This window comes from Macrobrachium rosenbergii, chromosome 5, assembly GCF_040412425.1.
Source record: "Macrobrachium rosenbergii isolate ZJJX-2024 chromosome 5, ASM4041242v1, whole genome shotgun sequence".
In the NCBI taxonomy this organism is placed as follows: domain Eukaryota; kingdom Metazoa; phylum Arthropoda; class Malacostraca; order Decapoda; family Palaemonidae; genus Macrobrachium; species Macrobrachium rosenbergii.
Window position 1 is genome coordinate 41,925,490 of NC_089745.1, and position 11,127 is coordinate 41,936,616.

The window sequence follows — 11,127 nt, forward strand, 5'->3', positions numbered from 1 at the left end:
ACTAGCAGCTACGCTTTGTCTTGTTAGCTTCGTAATTTGAAAGTCAATTGTTGAGTAATATAAGGAAATCAAATATATTGTTTTCAACATGTTCTTGATATAGATGCGATAAGTTATTGGCGTATACTTGTGACATGTTGAATGAACAGTAACCTTAGTCTAGTACAGTGGTTTTTAACCCGGGGTAGGCGATTAGTGCCAGGTGGCCGTTTGTGGGTACCTGAAGAACTGTGAAAAAAGAGGCTGGAGATGCGTTAAGATTTATGAAAGATAAAGCATGTGAAATACGTGTGGCGGGATTTCATAGGAACCTTGCATTACGCTTTGCATATAGTGATGAAATAAAAAAAAAACTATGCAAATAGATGGTCAACACGACCGCCTAGCACAAACGAGGTAAACGAAGCTCGTCTCCAAACCCTGCATTGGAACGAACTCTGAAAAGAAGCTTCAGTCAGTGTAAGAAACAGTTTCCACGGAACGAATTCTCCGCATGGCGCGTCCAACAGGTCATTCTCTCCTCTCGATCATTCCCACTTGGTAATCCGAGTAATAAATTTGCCTTGCGGCTTAAGCAGCCCCCGAAAACACTGGAATGACCGCCGCCACCCCCAGGGAGGTTTGTTCATTGAGCTTTTGCTACTGCTCGTTTCCAGTCCGGATCGATACGACTTGGAGGCTACATTATTGTATCGTTGCGGAGGGCGTTTGCAATGCTCGAAACTAATTGGTGAAAGTTGGGATGGTGACTGAAAAGTCCTGTTGAAATTGATTGTATCACAGGTAAGGGATCTTCGAACAGCCATGAGCAAAGTATAATTATTTTTGTAGTAACTAAAACACGAGGTTTGTGGTATCTGTATGAAAATCGGTTGATCTCTGTTCATATTTTTTTCGCATTCCCAGTAATCAAATTGGATAAATCAGATATTTTACATCTCTAAATATTTTTTCATTTATAACAATTTGTTCATTAACATTACAGGAGTTTTTATCAATTATTGTTATTGATTAGGAATAACATCAGAAGTATACAGTAATAAAGATACTGTTTATTCACAAACCTTGACGTCACCGAATCCAAAGCTGACTTTCCGCACCGGAGATCTGAAAATCAACAGCTTTGGGAATTTATGTCTAGAAAAAATTCAGCTTTGTTTTAGGCCTGGGGTCTGGAAATTCAGTAGGCTTCTCTTCGTTGTTCCTGAAAACTCGGTCAGCTAGGACTCGGGAAACAGAAATCTTAGACATAGTGTGATACAAAGTGAAGTGTTGTTGGCATTGAATGCCGTAAAGTCAGTTTTGTTTCCTCGTTCCAAGAAAATCATTTAATGTATTTCTTAGTGTATCCAGTTACGTATCTGGAGAATTAGGTCCTTTGGTGTAGGAAAATTAATAGATGTTTTATTCAGCACCAGGTACTGGAAAACTAGTGGGTCTGTGGATCTTAAGTCATAAAAAAATCAGTTGAATTTAGCTTTTGGATGTAGAAGATCAGTAGACACTGACCTTTCTTGCTGAGAAATTCAATAAACATTTGATCTTCTGTGCTGGAAAACAAGTAGACTTCGGATCTTAGGTACTTAAAAAGAGGGGGGGGGGACTTCGGTGTCTTTTGGGCTTACGGATAAGTAGGTCTATTCGCCTTGTAACAAAATTCAGTTCTGATTTTGGGGATGGTGGTAAATTTCTCAACAAAAACTAGACTATTTCGGTTTTCCAGTTCTGGAGATAATACTCTGAAACCATTATTTTTCCCCTGAAACAGATTTTTTCCCCTGTTTGGTGACTAGAGGAGGTGACTTTTGCCATAATATTTCATTATCCTAGGCACGTAAATTTGATAAAACTGAATGGGATGAAGACACCAGGGCACTGAAAACAATATGACAAAAAGAATAATGCTTCTGAATGATTTTATAAAAGAAACACAACGTACAAAACATTAAAATCTCGATCCATTTGAATTGTAGTAGTGATTTTAGGCGGAAAGATTTCCTGGAGATCTTGATAGAGTTTAGTTAGAGAACCTATTTCTGAAACTTCTGACCCAGTTTGGTTAATGTAACTAAACTGGGGAAACGAATTCGACACACTCCTGAAATTTATTTTTTATTATATGTATGCTAAAGAGAAACGCAGGTCAGAAAATCTTTGTCTTCCGTGTCCGTAGAAAAAGGAAAGGAATAACTGAATCTTAGAAAAATATATTTTAGTTTAATTTCGAACCGGAGAAGAGAGACGTGTTCAAGAGATTCTTGGTCTGAATTACTTCAATAAAGTAAAAAAAAATATATATTTTATTTTTTTTATTTTTTTTGTAATACCAAAAAAATGTTTTTGTTGGGAAATTCACTCCCAAATCAAGAATTATTTTTGGCACAAGGTAAGTGGACCTACGTACACATAAACCCAAAAGGCACCGAAGTCCCCCCCATTTTCCATTACCTAATATCCGAAGCCTACTTGTTTTCCAGTGTAGGTATCAAATGTTTATTTTGTTTGACAGCAAGACAAGCCAGTGTGTGCTGATCTTCCACATCCAAAAGCCAGATTCAACTAATTTTTTCTGCCTCAACATCCAGAAACATAATGACCCTCAAGTACCCAGAGCCAAATGTATATTGCATTTTCCGATCGAAAATACATTACATGATTCTCTGGGACGGAGGACACAAAAACGTCGACTGCAGGATTGTTCATTTGTGAAAATCTCCCTCTTAAGTAAGTTGTTATCTGGTTTCTGTTGCTTTGTAGAAGAGTGTTCTTGACGTTACATCTCTTAGGCGAGGCACTAAATGTTAATTGTCTTTACTTGAACTTCCGGGCCGTTTAAGACTGTTACTGAAACGAAATTGATTCAAAGCATTGAATTTATTGCCTGAATCGGGTATGAGTTACTGACAGATATTAATTTTCCCGCTTTAGTGGTTTGTTTTCATTTTCTTCTGTCTGGACGTTGTAATCATAGCATGTAATGGTATAATGTTTTAATTACCTCATTTGCATTTAGTACGCTTGGCGCCATAGGCAATAATTGCTCATGGTTAGCTAACACAATATCACGTGTATGAGACATTTCCTAAAAATAAACCCCTTTTGAAATATAAGCGGTAAGATATTGAAGACATTACATCGTAGATTATTTTTTTTCTTCCCTTAAAACCAGAATATATTACTTACAATCACGGGAGCTAAAATAAAATTTTCTTTCGATAACTTCATTTAATTAAAGGTGGAAGTTTTCTTGAAATAAGACAAATATATTCCGGTCCAAATCTTGACCATATAGATTAAAATAAGCTCCCTGGTCATGAAAGCTTGCATTTTATTTAGGTCGACCGATGAAAATCCCCTCGTAATTGTGTAATTGTGCAATGCTCGAATACTGGAAAATGTGCCAGCGTTCAGTGAATCATCTTCTGTCGTGATAGCCTTGTCACGTGATGTACGACCTTGTATCTCACTATCTTTAGGATCAATTTGATTTGCTCGTCTCTTGCGTGATGGTCTACCAACAGTGCAACCAAGACGTTGTCTCTGCTTAAATGGCTCAATCCATGCTAGTTTTTTTATATTTTTTTTATCCCGTTTTAGCAAGGAAGTCCTTGGAAATGAATGATCTTTGGAAAGGGTTGTGATTGGGGAGAACTGAGTAGCGTCAGGGTTGTAATTTTTCTCTCTTTTTTTTGAGAATTTGTTTTCAGTTCCACGTAAATGTCTATTTTTAGTTCACGTAGAATCCCATTCTAAGAAACGCTAGTGATTTCTGAAAATAGAATCACGATTTGGTCTTTTTTTTCTTTTCTTTTTGCCGCTTTGGTTTCACCGAACTGGAGAAAGTTCGACTGGGTCATGAGTGGTTTCAAAATTTATATTTTTAACCTTGTTTCGTAAGTGAGAATGGAAATAGCTATTATACCAGTTTGCTTTATTTTATTGGACAATAACCTGTCAAGTGGATGCCAATTCTCTCTCGTTTTGTCCCTCCCTTTCCACTTCTCCATTTGCTAAAACTGGTTTCTCGGAAGGTGTGAAACTGACCTCGTATTTCTTACCTGTCGATAGGAAATGAAAAAATAATCATATGTTAAGATATTGTAGAGAGGGAGTTGGAGTGGCTGGACAGCAAGACACAAAGAGATCCATAAACTAAATGAAACTGAAGTGCAAAGACCTAAATGTGGAACTGGGATAAAACCCCGCAGTTGCCCTATGAAGTAATAGTTCGAGAGGTTGAACAGCCAGAATACATACACCGCGTGAGGTGCACTGACGGTACCACCCCTATTACGGGCTAATGAATAGTTATGCATTTCCGAATTCTAGAGCAGCAATTAACGTAATTATTCCAATGAATTTGCTGTTACGTATGTGTACGTTAGACCATAATTTCAACCAATTACCTCGAACGACCTATTAGGAAAGGGATGATGACGTCATTACATTAGAGTACGTTATATTTCTGTGCCGTTGTACTTTGTGACGCGCTGTTTGGTTTTTAGGAAATTAACATCACAGAGTGAGTTGTTGATATTCCAATCTTCGTAACAACTCTAATTATTCGTCTCAACTCTAAAATATACGAAAGGCGTAGAAAGGGTTTTACTTATAGCAGAGCTGTTGTCATAAGCTCTGTTCACCCATATGATAATGTGTGTGTATATGTATATATTTATATATATATATATATATATATATATATATATATATATATATATATATATATATATATATATATATATATATATATGTGTGTGTGTGTGTTATATATATATATGTGTATATATATATATATATATATATATATATATATATATATATATATATATATATATATATAATACACGTATATAATTTAAGACGATCGTTAATGCCTGCAGGATAGTGGGACAGTGTATGTATATGAATGACGTGCTGCTGATGACCCTTCTGTGCATATGAAGTGCTTGATGCTGCAAAAGTTTTCTACACAGATTCTCATCACAAACTGATTTGCGGTAACTGTAGGATAAACATGGCAGTGACTAGTCTTATTTTTCAATGGAGCAGACTACTACTTGCACTTATTAGGAACGTGAAACACTCGAAACGTCTTAAGTATAGAGAAATCCATTTTGCCTCATCATGATATGGATAAATCTCTAAAATATAGTATCCGAAGAATGTCGCTAAACGCCAATCCTTATAAGCTCCGTTATCACGAAATAGACCTATTCGTGTTTGTCAGTAAATGAAATTGGAATAAATTTTATGCTGCTCGTCGTCTGCCCTTCATTTCTCGGAGACCCACGTAAACCTCCTATGTTGAAATCCCTGTGACACTTTTTCGTGTTGCTTTTACACTCGCCTGGTCTGCAGCTTTGTGATTTCGACCCCAAGGGAGTACGCACTAGGGTGTGTCCACGCTACAGTGAACGGTGTCATAAACACACATTGGAAACTTATCACATAGACATCCCAGACATCACATAAGACATACAACACAGGTTGAAAACAAGTCAGTGACATCTTATAGGCACTGTCACAGGTAGAAAACAAGTCAGTGGTATCTCATAGACATCCAACACAGACTGAAAACAAGTCAATGACATATCATAGACATCCAACACAGATTGAAAGAAAGCCAGTGACATCTCATTGACATACAGAATAGGTTGAAAACAAGTCAACAACATCACATAGACATCCAACACAAGTTACAAACAAGTCAACAACGTGGAATAGACATCCAACACAGGTTGAAAACAAATCAACAACATTGCATAGACATTCAACACAGGTCGAAAACAAGTCAACAACATTGCATAGACATCAACACAGGTTGAAAACAAGTCAACAACATTGCATAGACATCAACACAGGTTGAAAACAAGTCAACAACATTGCAAAGGCATCCAACACATGTTGAAAACAAGTCAACAACATCAAATAGACATCCAACACAGGTTTGAAAATTAGCCAAAGACTGCACGACTTCCAATGCAGGTTAAAAAACAAGTCGACAATTTCTCATAGACATCCCACACAGGTTGAAAATAGGTCAATGACATCTCATAGACGTCCAACACAGGTTGAAAACAAGTCAACAACTTATTGGTAGTCATAAAAAGTGCTTCATACGATTATCCAGCCTTTGCCAAAGATTTCGTTCTCCACTTAGGGTCGTTGACTTGTTTTCAACAGTTTGTGATATGCATGCAATGAGTGGCCAATGTATGTTAATGACACGTTTTACTGTATCGTGGCGCACCCTAGGAAAAACAACTTGAAATACCTTGATTGTTTTCGTCCAGTTACCCCATTGTTAAGGGCAGATAAAAAAAAAAAAACGAAATTTACTCTTGAGCAGGTAACTAAAGAAAAAAAATTTAAATGCCTTTCGTCTGCCATTGTCACGCTGCACTGAAAAGTACCCCAATCTTTCAGTATCCTCTGAAAATAAACTTACCTGACCCCTTTGATATTTCTTATTTTTTCACGGAATAGCCCATTTTCTAAGTGCTGGCAAAGAAAAAACAACACGAAATTTACTCTTGATCAGGTAATTATAAAAAAATATAATTATTTTAACACTCCTTTCGTCCACTATTGTCACGCTGGAGTACTTTTCAGTCTTTCACAATCCTCTGAAAACAACCTTACGTGACCGTAATCTCTTTCAGGAGTACTGTCAGACATGCGCAAATTCTTCAACGACCTTCGCGTCAATCTGGACAGCGTTGAGGAGGCAGCGGGGATGAGCCAAGAGCAGGGCGCTTTCAAAAATGGTGCCATAGACCCATCAGACTTCCTGACCTTCCTCTCGAAGCATGGAGGTGAGTAATAAGTAGAGTATTTAGCGTGGAACCATTTCGTTTGACGCGGCGTTCGTGGTATGGCTGAGAGAGAAAACAAAAGACCCAGGGCTTTCCCGTTACACTAAACTTACAAAAAGAAACAGACTTAATTTCTGGAGTAATCACATGTTAATGAAAGTGATTCTCATTTCAGCAACGCGCAACTTGGTCAGTGTTAGAAACCACAACCGGATGTTTACGTCGGTTTGGCTTGAAACTGAATATATATATATATATATATATATATATATATATATATATATATATATATATATATATATATATATATATATATCGAAAGAGATTTTGTTGAGACTAGCAGGTACTGTATATGTTTACAAGACTGTCCAAGGCCTGATGAAGTGGTCTGACTTTCGGCATGCCATAGATCAGATTGAATATTTGATTAAATAGTATAAAGAAAAATAGTCTCAATCCTCTGGACTTCAATTTTCTTAATAACAGTCATCCAGGCAACCGTAGCTCAACTCCTTAAGATAAATCAAACTAAAAATAAGGCTGTATGATCAATTTTACAGTTTTGTTGATATGTCTCGACTTTCATACACCTTTCCTTATCTTACCTTATTGCCAAAAAAAATGCATAAACTTGTTTGATGGAAATTCTCCCCCTTCTTCAATTTCATTTTAATGGCGGGAGTTCCTTCATGCTGTGAATCTTAGGGAAAACTTACGTTCTAATAGAAGGGTAGTTAAATAAAATTACAGGATGTATGTCTTCTGCGTCACCGAATTTAAAGTGTAAGTTCTGTTGGAATTCTAAAGAAAGTAGTCTTTTACCAGTGATTTTATATATATATATATATATATATATATATATATATATATATATATATATATATATATATATATATATATATATATATATATATATATATATATATATATATATATATATATATATATATATATATATATATATATATATATATATATATATATATATATATATATATATATATATATATATATGCCCATTATATATATACTATATATATATATATATATACTGACTGAATAAATTCAAAGCTCAAAGACGAACTTAAAGCTATGATGGCAGTAAATTTTTTTTCCACTTCAACGTTGCAAGGACCGAGATCAAACGGTACTTCCGAGAGAACATCATTTCTTTGAACTACACTTTGGACTGCTAAACTTAACGCAAAAATTTGTGAGGAGTCTTGTTTACTTATGTCTCGTAAAGACATTTTCAGTTTATAAACTCGTTATTAAAGTGATTTTAACCAAACCATTTCGCATGTAAATTGAAAAGTAGATGTACTAAATGGTCTCTGGATCAGCAGAACCTTATATGGTACTATGTGTCTAAAAACCGGCATATCTTTCTGCTTCCAGCCCGAAGCAGCGAGACGACAAGCGCCGAATCTGGTTTGCCGCGAAATCCCACCCATATACGACGCCTGATGTTCGGTTACAACCACGACGACCAACCCTACATCCACTCCGGTCTGGGGAAATAGACTCAGCTCTGAGTTGGCCTCCAGTCTCAGAAGACCTCTTTTGCACTCTGACGCATATTAGGAGAAGTCGAGGGGGAAACAGTGTCACTCAAGATATTTAATAAAAGCTTTAGGGTCATTTACCTTAAATAATATGAAAAACACATTTACGTCATTTGTGGCTCTTTGTAAATCCTATACATAATGTCTGAAGGTAATTGAAATTGGAAATAATCAGGAACGACGAAAGTGAACAAGGAATTTGGAATCTGCATTCTAACACTGAAACGTCCGAACATTTAACAGTAAATGAAACGTAATTTCATCTTTGTACAAAACTGTTTAGACACCCTCCTGATATTCTTATTTCCTGAAACAATACGTATAATGTATGCAAATTATATATTTATACATATACAGTATATGTGCATTTGTTTAAGAATATTCTTCGCGTACAATATACACTCTCTTGAGCTTCAGGATTTCAAAGCAGAACCTGAAATTGGTGTACAATTTGAATTAATTTCCTTCTTGTAAACTAGACGCAGACAGTGGCACTTGCCCTGTGGGTCTTAACTGTAACTATTCGGCCATCCTAAAACGAAATACTTAGGGAAATTTAAAGGTAAATACTCGGATGGAGTTATGTGAATATCACTGAATAATTCTTCAGAATTTTATTTACCTGAATCTCTTTTCTATCGAAACAATTGATCTCAGATTTAGAGGACAACCTGATAGCTTTCAGGTCAAAGATGTCTTATAAAATTATTACGGCAATACTCCATCATTACAATACTTTTTTGAGCACGATATACTGACACGAGTGTGGAGGACAAATTCTTAATGAAGGCCAAGGGTTCTTGGGGTAAAACTTGACATTTTTCGGTGTGAATGTGGAGAGGACCAGCGGATTGTAATTATTAAATCCTTATTTTGAGACAAATCTGGATATTTGATTACTATACCAAAAAATAGCAATAGGTTATAAGCTTGGGTTCCAAATTGTGAAATATTAATTATTTTTTGTACCAAGTTATATTTTGTAGAAAATCCTCTAGTTATCATTTTGTTAAATACCAGTCATTGTAATTGCTAAGATTTTAAAATTGCTACTGCAGCACTGGAGTATCCCCAAGATGTTAGAATCCATTAATTCTTAAAGAAAGACACAAAAAACAGCTTCTTTAAATGCACCGAGAACTGCAAGTAGTGTTAACGATGTACAGTATAGTCTGCAGTTGTATTAAGAAAACCAACTGTCAAGGAAAATTCTGCAGAGACCTAATCCTCGGCATTCTTACCAGAATTCATCAGCCTAACCCCCAGCATCCAAACAAGACAAAAGAGTTCAAACGAAGCCTTGTAAGGGAAGGTTGCTGCAAGGTAATCTCGTCCATTGCTTACGTTCTATGATTTGTTAGAGTAGCCTACATGTATCCATCACTTGTAGAACAGTTTCCTGACTCCTTTAGGAATAAACAGACTTTTGATCTGATCTTCTAAAGTGACAATAAGAAAATAGGGTAAGTGAATGAATACATCACATCAAGAGCCTTTCTCTTTAATTTCCCTTCCTTTGTCACCATGTCTCGTATCCGGATGTTGCCGAGATATTTCGGGACGTGCAAACAATCAATGCGAAGTTTCAATTTAGGCGTGCCAACTACCTGATCTAGAAATCCGGTAGATCAAGCGCGCGCGCACACACACACCACAAAATGCGTTTTTATGTCTCTTGTTTCTTGGTTTCTAGTTAGTGTACTTTGACTTAAATCACGTGATCACCCATTGATTAATTCAGGCGGGACTAGTATGTATACACACACACACACACACACACACACACATATATATATATATATATATATATATATATATATATATATATATATATATATATATTTCATTTATCTGAATGCTGTACAGTATTTGCAAAAGCTGTAATCCATTCGAAAGTAAGGTGCCGAGTATTTCATCAATAAATAAAACAAAATCGTTTCAACTTAGAAACAATACAGAGAGAAGAATGAAACTAATATATATATATATATATATATATATATATATATATATATATATATATATATATATATATATATATATATATATATATATATATATATATATATATATATATATATATGTGTGTGTGTGTGTGTGTGTGTGTATACATATATATATATATATATATATATATATATATATATATATATATATATATATATATATATATATATATATATATATATATATATATATATTACTTTTCTTTGGCCGACTGCTAACAATTTCTTTAAAAAATGGAAATTCCATTTTACTTAAAATGTATATTTTTTTCTAAAATTCCTGGAGGTTTTGAAGCCATTTCGGGAGACGGGAGAATCTCGGCGAATCCGGGAGGGTTGGCAAGCCTAGCTGAGAGTGAATACCCAAAGGTTTGTTGAACAGTGACGAAGAAACGCAACCTCCACTAACGAAACTGTATTTTTATTGGTCATATTGTTTCAGATATTTTCAGAAAATACGCAGTCAGCTAGTTTACCTAAACTTGCGCCAGAAATTGTGTATGGGGTTAGATTTTCAAGAAAAGAACAAATTTCATGCACCCATTTCCCCTGCTGTTCGCTTACTTTGGCGTCCTTGTCATAAGACGGGAGAAAAGATCAGTTACCAGGTATACCTTAAGGGCAATTGTCACGGTTGATAATGCTCTGCTGTGGTGTGGTTTCACGGTATTGTTCACGTGCCTGGCTTTTAGTCGTCTGTTCTTCGAACGTTTGAGGTGAAATGTACGAATCATTAAC

The 11,127-nt window shown here is 35.5% G+C and overlaps 1 protein-coding gene across 3 annotated transcripts in view; it reads left to right on the top strand.

Annotated features, from left to right (window-relative positions):
* Positions 1-9,874, top strand: part of LOC136838713 (uncharacterized) — a 90,841-nt gene extending 80,967 nt beyond the window's left edge. For all 3 annotated transcript variants that reach the window (XM_067104134.1, XM_067104136.1, XM_067104137.1), the window contains exons 4-5: positions 6,666-6,818; positions 8,217-9,874. In XM_067104134.1, the coding sequence (XP_066960235.1) occupies positions 6,666-6,818; positions 8,217-8,341 (278 nt within the window). In that variant the 3' untranslated portion in view covers positions 8,342-9,874. The remainder of the gene's footprint in view (positions 1-6,665; positions 6,819-8,216) is intronic.
* The last annotated feature ends 1,253 nt before the right edge of the window (positions 9,875-11,127 follow it).